Consider the following 18381-nt stretch of genomic DNA (forward strand, 5'->3'; position numbering starts at 1 on the left):
ATACTCGAGTGAGTTGCCATATCCTCCTTCAGGGGGTCTTCTCAACCCAGGGATGGAGCCCGGGTCTCCTGCATTCAGGTGGACTCTTTAGCATCTGAGCCACAAGGGAAGCCTCCTTTCATCATACTGTAACTTAAATGTCTGGACTTAAACTCTGATGGTCAGGATCATAGCCTTTTATCATATTTCCTGCACTTCGAATTTTGGAAAATTTCAATTATGGTGAAAATGGTAGAGATGACTTCAGGTTTCTGCCTCTGTTGTGCTGGGTCAGGAAATTCACATTTCCATTGTGCTTTTTTTGGGAATTGAAACATCAAGGCAAAGACCCTCTATGTAGTATAGGACCAGGGGAATTTGGACAAGAGGTTTGAAGAAGAGATACAGCAATTGTCAACTCTTACTCCTGACCTGAGAGTTAAGACAAACCCTTGTCAAGTAGTCAAGATCAAGATTCAATCTTTAGTAATGATAGAAGTGATTTAGAAGATCTGGTTTTGTGTTTGGCTCCTATATTCCCACTGTATCTCACCTCCCCCATCTTCCCATCCATCCTATCAGTTCAGTTCAGTTCAGTGCCTCAGTCGTGTCCGACTCTTTGTGACCCCATGAACCGCAGCACGCTAGGCTTCCCTGTCCATCACCAACTCCCGGAGTTTACCCAAACTCATGCCCATTGAGTCAGTGATGCCATCCAATCATCTCATCCTCTGTTGTCCCCTTCTCCTCTTGCCTTCAATTTTTCTCAGCATCAGGGTCTTTTCAAAAGCATCAGCTCTTCGCATCAGGTGGCCAAAGTATTGGACTTTCAGCTTCAACATCAGTCCTTCCAATGAACACGCAAGACTGATCTACTTTAGGATGGACTGGTTGGATCTCCTTGCAGTCCAAGGGACTCTTAAGAGTCTTCTCCAACACCACCATTCAAAAGCATCAATTCTTCTGTGCTCCGCTTTCTTTATAGTCCAACTCTCACATCCATACATGACTACTAGAAAAACCATAGCCTTGACTAGACAGACCTTTGTTGACAAAGTAATGTCTCTGCTTTTGAATATGCTGTCTAATATGCTTTCCTTCCAAGGAGTAAGCGTCTTTTAATTTCATGGCTGCAGTCACCATCTGCAGTGATTTTGGAGCCCCCCCCCCAAATAAAGTCAGCCACTGTTTCCACTGTTTCCCCATCTATCTGCCATGAAGTGATGGGACCAGATGCCATGATCTTAGTTTTCTGAATGTTGAGCTCTAAGCCAACTTTTTCACTCTTCTCTTTCACTTTCATCAAGAGGCTCTTTAGTTCTTATTCACTTTCTACCATAAGGGTGGTGTCATTTGCATATCTGAGGTTATTGATATTTCTCCTGGCAATCTTGATTCTGCTTGTGCTTCCTCCAGCCCAGCATTTCTCATGATGTACTCTGCATATAAATTAAATAAGCAGGGTGACAATATACAGCCTTGATGTACTCCTTTTCCTATTTGGAACCAGTCTGTTGTTCCATGTCCATTTCGAACTGTTGCTTCTTGACCTGCATACAAGTTTCTCAGGAGGCAGGTCAGGTGGTCTGGTATTCCCATCTCTTTTAGAATTTTCCACAGTTTATTGTGATCCACACAGTCAAAGGCTTTGGCATAGTCAATGAAGCAGAAATAGATGTTTTTCTGGAACTCTCTTGCTCTTTTGATGATCCAGCAGATGTTGGCGATTGGATCTCTGGTTCCTCTGGTTCCTGATATTTTAAATCAGCTTGAACATCAGGAAGTTCAGGCCTCGCATATTGCTGAAGCCTGGCTTGGAGAATTTTGATCATTATTTTACTAGTGTGTGAGATGAGTGCAATTGTATGGTAGTTTGAGCATTCTTTGGCATTGCCTTTCTTTGGGGTTGAACTGAAAAGTGATGTTTTCCAGTCCTGTGGCCAGTGCTGAGTTTTCCAAATTTGTTGACATATTGAGTGCAGCACTTTCACAGCATCATCTTTAGGATTTGAAATAGCTCAACTGGAATTCCATCACCTCCGCTAGCTTTTTTCATAGTAATGCTTCCTAAGGCCCACTTGACTTCACATTCCAGGATGTCTGGCTCTAGGTGAGTGATCACACCATCATGATTATCTGGGTCATGAAGATGTATTTTGTACAGCTCTTCTGTGTATTCTTGCCATCTCTTCTTAATATCTTCTGCTTCTGTTAGGTCCTATACACACATGCAGTGGGCTTGTGGACATGAAGTCCCAGAATTGTACTTTCTCATCCATCAGAGAAACACTGGAAAGCTGCCTATCCGTGTTACTTTGTTCAATTTGATTGGTACTGCAGTGTAGACTGGAGGGATGCCTTGAAGGAGAAAGAGGGAGGGAGAAAGACCCTGTGCTAAACACGCCCAAATCAATAATCTTTTCCTCAAATCAACAATCAGGTGTTCATTCTCTGTCTAAGAGGAAGAGTAATGATGGGAGAAGAGGCTAGGGATATTTAGGAAAATTTTTTTCTCATGAAAACCAAACTTTGCTTCATTTTAATCTTCTAGACAAAAGAATAGTCCAGGATTTTTCATCCTTAGGGCAATGGCTTGGCTCAGGGTGTGATTCAAGCATGGCCTCCTATGTTCTACTGTTGGAACCTTTTATCAACAAAGTGAAATACAGTAGAGTTAGAACTGATTCATTATGCTATTCTAAAATTAGCAGTTAAATTGTTTTACATTTTTCATCTACTTAATTTTATAGTCTTCAAATACAATTCAGGGGCCTAAGTAAAAATACCATTTGTTTATATAATGATTTATAGTTTTCAAATGCATTTAAAATGGTATCTTTTCCATATTCATGAAAATCCTGTGACACATCCAGGAAATTTTCCTGTTTTACAGATGAGGGAACTGAAGCTCAGTGGCTCCGTTGCTCGCTTAAGCTTTCCCAAGTTTGCAAGTAGAGAAACTAGAACTCTGGACAGTTGCCCAGTCTTGCTGATTTTTTTTCTTTCCATTCTGATGCCCTAAAAAGATGACTGTGTGTAGATTTATGCATCTGACTGGCCGAAATCGAATTTTTATTCTTTTTGTAGGAATCCTATACTCTGCTTAACAAATATGGGCTTCTGATAGCAAAGGAAGAGATGGACAAAGTGGATGCCCTGCGTTACTCTTGGGAGAAGCTTCTGGCACGTGCCAGCGAAGTTCAGAATGAGCTAGTCTCACTACAACCCGGTTTCAGGAAAGAGCTTATTGGTACTGTGGAAGTTTTCCTCCAAGACTGTCACCAGTTCTATCAGGACTATGATGTGGTACGACTGTATTTTTGGGGAAGAGTGAATACAGCATACAAAATGTTGATTAAAGCTTACATATCAAATTTAATGAAATCCCTCTAGAAATAGAAATTTTATTTTTATGAGACCAAAGGTATTTCCCTTTCACAATCCTTTCCCCTTTGATTTCATCCAGGATAATTTCAACAGTAAATGGAAATTAAAAAGTGCTGTTTGTATTATTGGTCTCTTACTGAAGTGTTTGGTAGCATTCTAGATTTGTGTAGACAAATATTACTCAATTATAGTTATTGTGATCATCCTTCTCACAGCATTCATCATTCTGCAAATATTGGAGTTGCCCTTGGTGCTGAAGATACAAAAGTGGACAAAACAGATTGAGTCCATATTTTAACTGTATATGAGTTTTGGTGCAGAATCTTCAACTGGGAATACGTTGTTTAAGGAGACCCATTTCCACCAATTATAATGTGCTGCAGAGGGGAAATGTGTAAAGTATAGGGTAAAATATTTATCTATTAATCAGTAACACACCAAAATGAATGAAGTTAGGAGACTGGATTCATGCACCAACTTCATGGTTGAGGAAGCACAGACATGCAGCTTTTCTAAGGTGGCCTAATGTAGGAAAACCTGATTAGAATGTTAATATTACAAGTCACTCTAGACATAGGTGTTAGAGTGGTGAACTCTGTAGGTTGTGTGGCATTAGTGCTTTAGTTCAAACCAGACACTGTGCTTCTTACAATTATTGACCCTTTTTTGTCTGTGTCACCTAGTAGATGAATACCACGTATTTTTATTTTTTTAAATATAAATTTATTTATTTTAATTGGAGGCTAATTACTTTACAATATTGTATTGGTTTTGCCATACATCAACATGAATCTGCCATGGGTGTACACGTGTTCCCCATCCTGAACCCCCCTCCCACCTCCTTCCCCATACCATCCCTCTGGGTCATCCCAGTGCACCAACACCAAGCATCCTATATCCTGCATCGAACCTGAACTGGCGATTCGTTTCTTACATGATATTATACATGTTTCAATGCCATTCTCCCAAATCATCCCACCCTCTCCGTATTTTTAATTTTCAAAATTTCTTGACATATAAAAGTTCTGACATTAACTTGGCTTTTTTGGCCTTGAAAATATTTCAAAATGAGTCACTTTTCTGAGTCCTTTTTTTTTTTTTTTAACAAATAAAAAGCTACATTTCCTATCCTATATGTGACATGCATGAAAACAAAATTTGATATTCAAATACATTGAGCTTATAAAATTTGTATGCAAATACTTTATTTTGTCTTATCTTTTAAAACTGTTTATTTCAGAATGGTCCAATGGCTAGTGGCCTGAAACCCCAGGAAGCCAGTGATAGACTTATCATGTTTCAGGTAATCTTTTTAGTTTCTTTGACCTCCTATACAACCAAAACTTCAATGTGTTTTATTTTATTTCCACACTTTTATTTACTTTTCAGCAAGTTTAAATCCTCAAAGGGTACAGTATCACGTGGATTCTGTATTCAATGGCCTTAGCAGGAAGGTTGCTTCATAATTTGGCACGAACCATACCACTGTGTCCATGAGCACGAGTTATGGTTGGGCCTCAGTGATAGCTAGGTTGGTGAAGAATTCTCCTGCAATACAGGAGACCCTGGTCTGACTCCTGGGTCGGGAAGATCCACTGGAGAAGGGATAGGCTACCCACGCCAGTATTCTTGGGCTTCCCTTGTGGCTCCGCTGGTAAAGAATTCACCTGCAATGCGGGAGACCTGGATTTGACCCCTGGGTTAGGAAGATCCCCTGGAGAAGGGAAAGGCTACCCACTTCAGTATCCTGGCCTAGAAAATTCCATGGACTGCATAGTCCGTGGGGTTGCAAAGAGTCGGACATGACTAAGCCACTTTCAAACCATCTTTCCTCAGATTACTCTGGTCTTGTTAGGTTTTCCACCAGGAGTTACTGTGTTGTTCCTTGTTTTGTGCACATAGCACATCCCTTGCCTTTATAGAATTCAGTTTCATCTTGAGCGTATACACCTTCAGTTTTCAGGAGAGCTGTGTGCTCCCTCTGGTTCTGTAGACCCTGCTTATAGCCAGCAAAAATGGTGTTGCCCCACAGCCTGCTAGACATGTTGTCGTTTTAGAGCTCCTGTTCCCAGCAGGCCTCCACAGGGGCCAAGGTGGCTGAAAGAGCTTAGTGTGTTTTAAATACATACTTCCCCACCCCCTTAATATAGAGAAGCTCATTGTGGAATACAGTATATGCTTACTTACCTTTTAAAAACTGTGATTTGGTATGGTTAGAATTAGAATTGGTTCCCATGTAATTAATGGTACTCTTCAGTATTCTTATTTACATGGAATCAGAGATCATGCATGTTTGCTTATTGCTCAGTGTTTTTTTCATTTGCATGTTTATTCACGTGTAAACCATTTTGATGCATTTTCACTTGTATCTTTATTAGAATCAATTTGATAATATCTATCGGAAATACATCACCTATACTGGGGGAGAGGAGCTTTTTGGTCTGCCGGTCACGCAGTATCCTAAGCTTCTCGAAATCAAGAAGCAACTAAATCTTCTTCAGAAAATATACACTCTGTACAACAGTGTCATAGACACTGTAAATAGCTATCATGATATCCTGTGGTCAGAAGTAAATATTGAAAAAATCAACAGTGAACTTTTAGAGTTCCAGAACAGGTGAGAAATTAATGTTTAGCTTGCCCAGAGCTATGGAACCTCAAATGCTTTCTTCTTTGTTGGGTTCTCTTTTCACCCAGATGTTTCAAGAGCACGTTGTGCTTCATTGCTGTTGTCTGTTGACATCACCCTTGTCAAATACTATTTATTAATTCCCCCTGTGTGTACCTGGTGAGACAAGTGCATCCTTTAAACCCAGATGAATCTTTCCAGGGGCTTTTCTGCAGCTTAGAGCTGATTGCTATTTATATTACACTTACCAAACATTTGAAGTTTATGTTAGATGATTTATTTGGAATAAAAGCAAGAGCCCTTTGATCTTTCTACAGCCTTTAAGTATTGAACCTAAAGAAAATGGAGGGTTATTGGTTGTAATTTTCAGCTGATAAGCTGGTACATTCTGCTGTGCTTTGTACTTTGTAGGGTCTCAATATGCGTCTGGAGAATTGAATTGAATTAAGAAGCACCTTCTTTAAAATAATGCCTCTTACCTAATTTTTATGAAGGAATTGAAACTATTAGTCCTGATTGGGAGGAGTGGTCTTGTGTAATGTAAATCCTACAGTTATCCTCTGAGTCATGAGATTTAAAATTGTGGCGGCTGTTCTGGGTGACTGTTTTTGATAGAAATGCCAGGCTTATATTCAACTGACTTTTCATGTTGGCTTTTCTTCGCAGGTGTCGGAAGCTGCCTCGAGCCTTGAAGGACTGGCAGGCCTTTTTGGATCTGAAGAAGACCATTGATGACTTTAGTGAGTGTTGCCCACTGCTGGAGCACATGGCCAATAAGGCCATGATGGAACGGCACTGGGAAAGGATAACAGCTGTCACTGGGCACAGTCTGGATGTGGGGAATGAAACTTTCAAGTTAAGAAATATCATGGAAGCACCTCTTCTGAAATACAAGGAGGAGATAGAGGTATGATGATAGAGGATAGGATGTCATGGGAGACTGGAAGGTCCCAGGGGACTTATTAGACAGTTTTCCTACCTTATGGACTGTTGGAGAAGGGAATCAGGCTAGGACAATCAAAACTCTTTTCCTGCGAGTCAGCTTTTACTTCTTCAAGAAATGTTTATGTGATACATTGTGTTAAGTGCTGGGGACAGAAGGATGCATTTCTGCCTTCATAGACGATTAAAAATTTGTATCATTAAATAATTGTTCAAATGAAGGTGTAGGTACAAGCTTCAGTAAATGAAGTGTGCTGCTCTATGAGAGCCTGTAATAATGGGGTGGACCTGTATGGTGGTGGAGGAAGGGTGATGAAAATCAAGAAGACTGGTGTGCATGGGCATGACTTCTGGGTGAAGGGGGTATGCTTATGTGGTGAGGGGGTGAGGGGCTTGGAAAGTGCAGAGAAGGCCGTGTCGGGCGGGTGGAACAGCAGGTGTGAAGGGGCTGAGGTGTAGGTATAGGGGACTGAAAGGCTGGGGTGGCTGAGGTGTGAAGGTGGGGACAGAAGAGTCAGCTGAAGATGGGAGGTGGAGAGGGGCTAGAACTTGCCATCGATTTCAATCTTGGGAGCAATCGTGAGCCCTCTGGGAGATATATTTCGATTAGGGGATGGTGTGGTTAAATTTGCATTTTCTAAAGATCACTCTGGTAGCTGTGAGGAGAAAGGATTGGAAGATGTGAAGGGGCAATCCTAGGAAAACTTACTGGGAGCTTATATGAATATCCCAAGCAAGAGATAATGCATCAGCTGGGAGGGCAGGGAAAGAGGCTGGAGTAGAGGAGAAAAGATTGAAGAGGTCATTAGGAGATAAAACTGGGTAGAATTTGATGATGGAGGGAACGTGATAGGGAAACAGGAGGGGCCAGGGATGAACCCTAGATTTCTTGCTGAGAGATCTAGGTGAATGATGGTGCTTATGACTGAGACGGGGAAAACTGAAAGGGAATCAGGTGGAATGGTAAGGTACAAAGACCGTGAGCTTGGTTTGGACATCAGTTCGATATTCACAGATTGCATTTCGGGTTCCCTTGATGCATCCAAGCAGAGGAGCCCAGTAGGCAAATGGATGTGGGATTTTCCTGGAGATACAGAGGGTTGCTGGCTGCGTGGTCGTGGAAGAACTCATCCCGACAGGGAGTGCAGTGTGAGTCGGGCAGTCGGCAAGGAGGAGTTTGACTAATGGTCCAGGAGAAGACAAGGCTGCAGAGAAGATGGGGAAAGTGACCCAAGAACTAGGAAGATGGCAGGTTTCTGTTGATTCCTTCGTCTCGTACTGCATTGATTCGACTTTAGAGTTAAATCAGAGACACATTAAATTGTTTTCCCCAAACTTTAAAGTTTTTATTTTGTATTGAGATTTAGTCGATTAACAATGTTGTGGTAGTTTCAGGAGAGACATGTTAAATTTTGAGTCTTTTATTAAAGCTGTAAAATTAAAATGTTATTGCATTTCTTTTTAATCCCAATTTTTATTGAGATATAATTGACATTTGACATTGTGTAAATTTAAGGATAATGATTTGATACATTTATCTTGTAATATAATCTTCAGTGTGTTAGCTAACATCTCAATTATCATTTCTTCTACTGGTGGGAACAATTTAGATCTAGTCTTTTAGGAAATTTGATGTTCAGAATACAGTTTTGTTGTCTGTAATCACTGAACTGTGGATTAGATCTCTAGGACTTATTTATCTACTATTTGCAAATAGATAGAACATCTTTACCATTCTCATACCTTCAGCCCCTGGTAACTACCATTTCACTTTCTTTTTTTTCAAGGTTTTTTCTTTCTTTCTTTTTTTTAATATTCCACATATAAGGACTATCCTACAGTATTTAATTTTTTCTCTCTGACTTGTCTCATTTAACCCAATGCCCTCAAGGTCCATCCATGTTGTCACAAATGGCAGGATTTCCTTTTTCCTCATGGCTGAATAGTATTTCACTTTTGCACATCATTTCTGTCATCTGTATTTCTGGAATAGTTTGATGGAAAATTTTACAAATTAGGGTAAATCATTATCTATATATATCTGTAGACACTCTGTTATGTGCTGTGCTTAGTTGCTCAGTCTTGTCCGACTCTTTGTGACCTCATGGACTGTTGCCCACCAGGCTCCTCTGTCCTTGGGATTTCCCTGGCAAGAATGCTGGAGAGGGATACTATTTCCTCCTCCAGAGCATCTTTCCTACCTAGGGATTGAACCCCCATCTCTTATGTCTCCTGCACTGGTAAGCACATTCCTAACCACTAGCACCACCTGGAAGCCTCCAGAGATCTTCCTTTCCACACTGGGAGTCGAACCTGGCCCGCTTGGGTGAAAATCAGGCATCCGAACTGCTACATCATGTGGGAGAAGACATACAATAGTCTGGATCTGGAAATATATAAGTATTTATAGATACATATAAAAGAAGGAGTGAAGACAGGATCTTTGCTGAATTGACTATTCAAGAAGGATGTGTGACTTTCATGTGATTAAATGAGAGCTTTCATTTTTAATAGGACATCTGTATCAGTGCTGTGAAAGAGAGGGACATTGAACAAAAGCTGAAACAAGTGATTAACGAATGGGACAACAAAACATTCACATTTGGCAGCTTTAAAACCCGTGGAGAGCTCCTCCTGAGAGGAGACAGTACGTCAGAAATCATCGCCAACATGGAAGACAGCTTGATGTTACTGGGTTCCCTCCTGAGCAACAGGTAGGACAATCTTTCCCCTGAGATTTGAGAACTGTAATACCAAACACTTCAAGGGAGATTAATTAAGAAACACAACAGTACCCTCTGTTTAATTTATTCAACATCAAAAGTACTTGTTTTAATTTTAGCCCTTGGCACAGCATGGATAATACTGTTTTTATTTCATTATCCTCTCTTTGGGGGATGTGTTGGAGACTCTCAATTGGGCAAAATAATGCAAGATGTAATTAGCCACTTGGATTTTGCAGAGTATTTCAGCTTTGCTGCTGACAAGCCTCATTGCACAGCTGACAGCTCGACAGGCTCTAGATTCCAGAGGGAAAATTATTCTGAATTTTAGAATAATTATTTTACTTCAGAAACCTTTTCATCAACATCTATGGACTAGAAAGTTTTAGTTGTGTACATGCTTTAATGAGGTGACAGATTAAGATGGAGAATGAATGTGATTCATAAAGAGAAGTAAAACAGCACAGACCGAGACCAACCTAATATTTCTGTTCGACAACAGCAGTAGAGAAAGCTACCATACTTTGGACATGTGACCCAGAGACTCATAAATTTAGATTTCTTTGGTTCAGTGCTTCCTCTTGCTCTGTTTGAGAAAATTTTTTTGTTCACCAGGATTTTCTCAAATATAAGGTGATTGTGTAAGTGTTTGAAATGAGTAATTGAGAGTATAAAATTAGGTCTTAGAGATTTAGACCATTGGTAACCTTGAGTCTGCACTGTTGGGTTGGCCAATACGGAAAAACCTTAATGGACAAAACTTAATGGACTTTTTGGCCAATTGACTGATTAGAATTTGGTGATTTTTTAACATGAATTTGGTTACTGTTTACACCCAACCAGAATTAAGGACAGATGGAAGATAACATACCCTATGGAAGTAGAAAAAGTACACATATACCTTAAGTAAACATAGTATTAGGAATGGGTAACTTTTTCTTACCAATGGCACTGAACCCACAGACAGAGTTGTGTGAAGAACAACGTGTTCAACAGAAATTTAGGGAACACCTTTCCTGTGCCGTGGGCTTCCCTAGTGGCTCAGTGGTAAAGGATCCACATGCAATGCAAGAGACTCGAGTTTGATCCCTGAGTTGGGAAAGATTCCCTGAAGAATGAAATGGCAACCCACTCCAGTATTCTTGCCTGGGAAATCCCATGGACAGAGGAACCTCACAGGCTACAGTCCCTGGGGTTGAATAAGAGTTGGATATGACTTAGCGACTAACCCATCACCACCACCATGTGCCATGTGGTCTTCTGGGTGCATTGGATAGAACAGTGAGTGGAACAAATATCTCTGTTGCTCTGGACCTATATTCTTGTGAAAAGCATGAGTAAAAACCCCAGAAAGATGTGTAGAATATTAAAGCAATCTGTTTAGCACATAAGAATATGGAAATGAAAATTTTATTCACTAATATGACTAATACTTGAGATGACTTCAAGTCCGTTTAATGTTGGACTAGAGAGACCAATAAACAGAGAGGAAAGAGAAGAGGAAAAGCAATGAAAGGAAGTACAATCATGTAGGGTTAGGATTGTCTGCAAATAACAGAAGCGCCATATGCAACACTGCTCGAACAAGACTGAAGTTTGTATCTTTCTCACGTACAAAGAGTCCCAAGGTCAATGGCTCAGGTGGGAGTGTGGCCTCTACCACATCACTGGGGACCCAGGCATTGTCTGACTCACACTGTTTTCCAGGTGTAGCCCTTCTCCTCCATCTATTCTTTATATTCAGTGCTGCTGCTCACTTCTCATCTGGAAAAGTAGTTTCCAGATTTGGCTATACACTAGCCATAGCTTTGTTGTTATTGTTCAGTCGCTCAGTTGTGTCTGACTCTTTGCGACCCCATGGACTGCAGCACGCCAAGCTTCCCTGTCCTTCACCATCTCCTGGAGTTGCTCATGTCCATCGAGTAGGTGATGTCATCCAATCGTCTTATCCTCTGCTGCTGCTGCTAAGTCGATTCAGTTGTGTCCGACTCTGTGCGACCCCAGAGACGGCAGCCTACCAGGCTTCCCCATCCCTGGGATTCTCCAGGCAAGAACACTGGAGTGGGTTGCCATTTCCTTCTCCAATGTATGAAAGTGAAAAGTGAAAGTGAAGTTGCTCAGTCGTTCCCGACTCTTAGCGACCCCATGGACTGCAGCCTACCCGGCTCCTCTGCCCATGGATTTTTCTAGGCAAGAGTACTGGAGTGGGGTGCCATTGCCTTCTCTGGTTTTATCCTCTAGGGAACTTAAAAAAAAAAAAAAAATCCTAGTGCTCATGTTGCATCCCAAACTGATTTAATCAGAGTTCCTGGGGGTGGGATCTAGGCAGACATTGGTAGTTTTTCATGTTTGTCAGATAATTACAATATGCAGCTTGGGTTGAGAAATATTGATGTGGAACTTAATCTCCCGATGTACATGGGTGCAAAGGAGGCTGGGAAATTCAATATTTTAACTGGGCACCTGTGAGTGTAGGTAGAAATGGGGTTGTATATTTAAAGAAGAAGGAGAAAAAGATCAAAGGCTTTGGAAGACCACCATCAATTTCTGCCTCAAGAGGAAAATGGGAAGATAGATTAACTATGAAAGAAGCAGAGAAGTGGCAGTCATGTATGGACATGAAGAAATCCTCAAATATATGTGTATACACAGACATGAGTGATGTAGACAGGAGTGGATGGGAAGTTGGAAAGAGGCCCAAAAGAGGGCAGGCTAAAGAGAGAGTCCAGACAGTATCATACTTGAAAATTGAATTAGTTGTTTGGTCCCTTCCAATGATTCCGTAATGGTTCCATATTGCGTGAAAAACCAGATACCCTATGGAAAAGGTACAGAAGTTCAGCAGAGAGAAAGTTATCCCCTTGACTGCAGCAACAAGGACTAGAATGAGTGGAGTCCACTCTAACATCTGATCTGCTTCTTAGATGGCATGTCTCCCACCTCTCTGTGTGTTTGTGTGTTGCTCAGTCATGTCTGACTCTTTGTGACTCCTTGGATTGTAGCCCACCAGGCTCCTCTGTCCATGGGATTCTCCAGGCAAGAATACTGGAGCCGGTTGCCATTTCCTACTACAGGGCACCTCTCTATGCTCTGAATCAAAAGGAGGACAAGTCAGTTTAACAGTGCCCAGCATGGAGTCATGAATTAAGCATTCAGTAGCATTGTTTTATTTATTTTTAATATTTTTCATACGAAAACCATGGCTTTATTTTTAAAAATTATTTTAAATTTATTTATTTTTAAATGAAACAAAGATGAATATCTTTCATGATAAAAGGTACAATTCACTAAGAAGATAGAATATACTATTAGACACCTAACAACAAAGAAACAAAGATACATAAAGCAAAAATCAGAAGAAACATAAGGGAAAAGAAAAACATACAATCACAGTGAGACATGTTAACATTTCTCTGAGAATATTTTATCAAGTGCAGAAAAAATAAGAGTAGGAGCATCGTGAATAATGTCATTAATAATTTAAATATAATAGATTTCTACTTATATTAATCTTATATCCTATACAAATATGGTAACATCATTTAAAAAGCAGAAACATAATTAGAGTTGTAATGAAATATGTGAAAATCAGGATTTTTAAAAACCTCTTTAGTTTGAAAACAACAAACATGAAATACCCCAAATCCCAAAATTCTTAATGTGTTTCTCATCTTAGGTACAATATGCCATTCAAAGCCCAGATTCAAAAGTGGGTACAACACCTTTCCAACTCAGCAGACATAATTGAGAGCTGGATGATGGTGCAAAACTTGTGGATCTACCTAGAAGCCGTCTTTGTGGGAGGAGACATTGCCAAGCAACTTCCCAAGGTCTTAGAAATTTCTCTGTGATTTCATTAGGTTTTTAACTTCGAGAACTAATAGCTCATTATCCCTTTAAAAACGCAAAAATATTTCTACCTCTATTGAACCACCCCTTCTCCAATCTTTTTGTTGTTGTTGTCAAACTATTCTTTGCACAATCACACCCCAATAAAGTGAAGTTTTAAAAAAAAAAAAAAGAGAGAGAGAAAAATTGTGGAAGAGAGGGGCATGGAAATAAGAGTAAGAATGCTTTAAAATCATGAAGTTTTATAGGAAATGGAGGGTTAAAAATTAAAGAATGAATGCCTGCATAATTGATATACTTCTTCAGATAATTTGAAGGTGGAAATTGGAACACTGTGGAATTACAGAGTTGTTATCTTGACAATGGTAGGATAATTTGTTCTATTACTGACAGCTTAAAATAACTCACACTATAAAATATACCCAATTATATCTGTAGTGTAAAATTGAGGGGCGGGAATCTGCAAGGAAAAACTCCCAAACAACACGGGCCTCTTATCAAGATGTTGAGTATGTTTTTTCTCAACAAATTGTAATCATATCACTACGTATGGAGTATATTTTGAGATTAACATTTTTTCTTTTTTACCAGATTTCAAGGAGTCTTGTCCAATTACCTTAAATTGGTTGCAAAATTATAACATTTTAACAATAAGAGTTTTAGAAGCATGATAATGTTGAGTGCTCACTTTGGTTTCCTTAGCTTTCTCTTTGGTTAGCTTTCAGTTTAATTATAGAGGACAGATCTATTATCAGATTTATGTGTGTGTGTGGCTACCAATGAAATATATCCATTCATTAAAATTTTAAGTATTTATTTTTGCACTTATATTTGGGCATGTTTTTCTTCTTGATTGGTGAAGAAGAGTCTCAAATTGGACTTAATAATGGAAACTTTCACATATAATGTTGGAGGAGCTAGGTGGAATTTCTTGGTCTCATATTTGATATATGTGCTCATTGGTAAAATGCAGAAAATTTTAAGAAAGAAAATAAAAAGTATTCCTACTCTCTCAAAATAAACTGTGCATTTTCCATTTTCCCCAAAAAAGTCTATTCAAAAATATTTCAAAATATTAAGGTTATATTATAATTAATTTTAATTATAAAAATTTAAAATGTCCATTTTTCTAAATACACAAATGATTCAATGCTCAGTGTAGAAAGCTTGAAAAGCATAAGATTCGTTTAATTTGGAGATAATTGAAAACAATTGGGAGGGTCCTTTTCTCCCAGATTATCTTATATTGTATTATTATTTTTATATCTACTTCCTGTTTTCAGTTAACATAATGTCAGTCCCAGGTTTGAGCTGAAGATTATTTAAGAAGGAATCAGTTCAGTTCAGTTCAGTTGCTCAGATGTGTCCCACTCTTGCGACCCCATGGGCTGCAGCACGCCAGGCTTCCCTGTCCATCACCAACTCCCAGAGCTTGCTCAAAATAATGTCCATCGAGTCGGTGATGCCATACAACCATCTCATCCTCTGCCATCCCCTTCTTCAGCCTTCAGTCTTTCCCAGCATCTGGGTCTTTTCCAAGGAGTCAGTTTTTCACATCAGGTGGCCAAAGTATTGGAGCTTCAGCTTCAGCATCAGTCCTTCCAATGAATATTCAGGACTGATTTCCTTTAGGATTGGCTGTTTGGATCTCCTTGTAGTCCAAGGGACTCTTGAGAGTCTTCTCCAATACCACAGATCAAAAGCATCAATGCTTCAGTGCTCAGCTTTTTTTATGGTCCAGCTCTCACATCCATACATGAAGGATGCTATGGTGCAAACGGCCCAGGAGGAATTGAAATAGAGCACATCTAACATTTCAGGTGTATGCGGATATCCAGACTGGTCAGAAGTCCATCCTTAGAGGGAGGTACGTGAAACACTTTATCCTTGGGGTCACAGATGTGTCCAAGTGTGCTTTCTTACCTTGTTCTCATAGGAAGCCAAGCGCTTTTCCAATATTGATAAATCTTGGGTGAAGATCATGACTCGGGCACATGAGATGCCTAATGTGGTTCAGTGCTGTGTTGGAGATGAGACCATGGGACAGCTGTTACCACACTTGCTGGACCAGTTGGAAATCTGCCAGAAATCTCTTACGGGGTAAGTTCACTGGGTTTGTGAAGGCTCTTAGCATCCTAGAGATGAACGCGACCAGAGAAACTAGACGGGATTAGCCAATTGGTTTCCTTTTGCTTAGACTTTAATCATGACCAACATTGTGGCATAGATAAAACTGAGCATTTGGAGCTTTACCCACTCTCCAATCAGTTACTATTAATTGATTTCTCTGCTGTTGAAATTATAAGATTAACAGCTTCTTCCATCACTGGGACAAGATATTGCAAATATTTTCATACAGTCCTTGTTTTTAAAATGAATATATCTGTTTTTCTGATATCTTTCTTGGATAAACATCTGAAGAAGCAAATTATTTCATTAAACTCAACTAAGAACAAGATAGAGAACTGAGAAGATGGATGGTGACTGCAGCCATGAAATTAAAAGATGCTTTCTCTTTGGAAGAAAAGATATGACCAACCTAGACAACATTTTAAAAAGCAGAGACATTACTTTGCTGACGAATGTTCATCTAGTCAAAGCTATGGTTTTTCCAATAGTCATGTATGGATGTGAGAGCTTAAGGAAAGCTGAGCACTAAAGAATTGATGCTTTTGAACTGTGGTGTTGGAGAAGACTCTCAAGAGTCCTTTGGACTGCAAGGAGATCCAACCAGTCAGTCCTAAAGGAAATCAGTCCTGAATATTCATTGGAAGGACTGATGCTGAAGCTGAAGCTCCAATACTCTGGCCACCTGATGCAAAGAACTGACTCATTGGAAAAGATCCTGATGCTGGGAAAGATTAAAGGCAGAAGGAGAAGGGGGCAGCAGAGGATGAGATGGTTGGATGGCATCACCAACTCGCTGGATATGAGTTTGAGAAAGCTCAGGAAGTGAGTGAAGGACAGGGAAGCCTGGTTTGCTGATGTCCATGGGGTCACAGATTCGGACACCACTGAGTGACTGACCTGTCTAACTGAAGAACAAGATGAACTGTGTAGTATACACAAGCAGTCAGGATTATACAAAAACAAGAGCCCAACCTAATACCTGTCAATATATGCAGACACACCCACAGTGATGTATGTGGAGGCTGGATGAATTCCAAGAGTAATAAATAATTTTCTCACTCTTTGGTTAATCATGGTAAAATCACTGAAGTAGAAATATGTTAAATATAGAAATGAAAGTGCAGCAAAATAGGGTGATGATAGAACAGAAAACATTCACTGGGTTTTGGTAGCTCCTGGAGGCAGAGAACAGAGTCAAACCCATCCTTCCATGTAGATGGATTTTGCTTCTGCTTCAGCGATTGATTCATTGGATTCTTTTAAGATACAGTCCTGTGACTTCCTTGGTGGTCCAGTGGTTAAGACTGAGCTCCCAGTGCAGGGGGCCTGGGTTCGATCCCTGGTTGGGGAACTAGACCCCACATGCTGCAACTAAGATCCTGTGTTCTGAAACCAAGATCCAGCATAGCTAAATTAAAAAAAAAAAGAGATAGAATCCTGAGAACTGGAATTGTCAGCCTTTAGCTGACATAGCATGACACTTGCAAACAAAACAAACACAAAACCAAAAAAACTCCCTCTGTGTAATTTTTCCTGTCCTCTACAAAATACAAACATTTTCAGGTGAAGTCAAATATATGCATTATATTTGTGAAAAATGAATAAATTCTATCAGTCTTGGAAAAAATACAGTCTCCCAATAGAATATGTAATCCCACTTGGCAAAATTAGTAACAAAAGAAAACAGAACAAAGCAGACTTTGCGTGGGAAAATTAGTTTCTCTCAAAGTCTTTTCCCTGTTTCCATCCAAATTAATGTATTCCTAGAAAGGCTAGTTTTGTGTATTTATGAAGTTTACCTTTTCCTCCCTACTTAGATACTTGGAGAAAAAACGACTTTGCTTTCCCCGGTTCTTCTTCGTCTCGGACCCCGCTCTCCTGGAGATTCTGGGTCAGGCATCAGACCCACATACGATACAAGCCCATTTACTGAATGTGTTCGACAACATTAAGACTGTCAAGTTCCATGAAAAGGTTTGCCTAATTCTCTTTGATGGCTGGTGATTTACATATCCTGGAATCTCAACTGTCTTTATTAATAGCTCTCCAATAGTGTTTTAAGGATTACCTCCCTTCCCATTAAGCATTAGCAAATGACTAAAAAGATACATTTGGGCCCTGTTTGCCTTCAGACCTTGTGATGTTATAATATCTAAAGTATAGATGTGAATAACAAATCATTTAAATCTGATTAAGAATGCTTTGTATGTGGCATTCATGGCTTTACATGTCAAGTTAATTGTTTAGAAATTTGACACAGCAAAAAAGCTGTTAATAATTGTTTATCAAACTGCTTTGATTGAACAGAATTGCCACAGTTGTTTGATTATTTTATTTTATCTTTTTTTGTTCAGTTGATAAATTGTGTCCGACTCTTTGCAGCCCCAGGGACTACAGCATGCCAAGCTCCTCTGTCTTTCACTACCTCCTGGAGCTTGCTCAAACTCATGTCCATTGAGTCGGTGATGCCATCCAACCATCTCATCCTCTGTCGTCCCCTTCTTCTGCCTTCAATCTTTCCCAGCATCAGGGTCTTTTCCAATGAGTTGGTTCTTCACATCAGGTGGCCAGAGTATTGGAGCTTCAGCTTCAGCATCAGTCCTTCCAGTGAATAGTCAGCATTTATGTCCTTATCTATTTTATTTTTATTTTATTTTATGGCTGCACTGCATGGCATGTGGGAGTTCCCAGACCAGGAACTGAACCCAGGGCATGGCTGTGAAAGCACTAAATCCTAACCAC

At 39.8% G+C, this 18381-nt stretch overlaps 1 protein-coding gene and 1 pseudogene across 1 annotated transcript in view; one reads left to right on the plus strand and one right to left on the minus strand.

The window, feature by feature from the left end:
- Positions 1-18381, plus strand: part of DNAH5 (dynein axonemal heavy chain 5) — a 336311-nt gene that overhangs the window by 132347 nt on the left and 185583 nt on the right. The window contains exons 25-32 of the mRNA XM_045163647.1: positions 3067-3285; positions 4607-4669; positions 5745-5983; positions 6662-6902; positions 9452-9651; positions 13337-13490; positions 15446-15609; positions 17457-17613. Of these exons, the coding sequence (XP_045019582.1) occupies positions 3067-3285; positions 4607-4669; positions 5745-5983; positions 6662-6902; positions 9452-9651; positions 13337-13490; positions 15446-15609; positions 17457-17613 (1437 nt within the window). The remainder of the gene's footprint in view (positions 1-3066; positions 3286-4606; positions 4670-5744; positions 5984-6661; positions 6903-9451; positions 9652-13336; positions 13491-15445; positions 15610-17456; positions 17614-18381) is intronic.
- Positions 4761-5495, minus strand: LOC102395732 (annotated as a pseudogene).

Source organism: Bubalus bubalis, chromosome 19, assembly GCF_019923935.1.
Source record: "Bubalus bubalis isolate 160015118507 breed Murrah chromosome 19, NDDB_SH_1, whole genome shotgun sequence".
Taxonomy (NCBI): domain Eukaryota; kingdom Metazoa; phylum Chordata; class Mammalia; order Artiodactyla; family Bovidae; genus Bubalus; species Bubalus bubalis.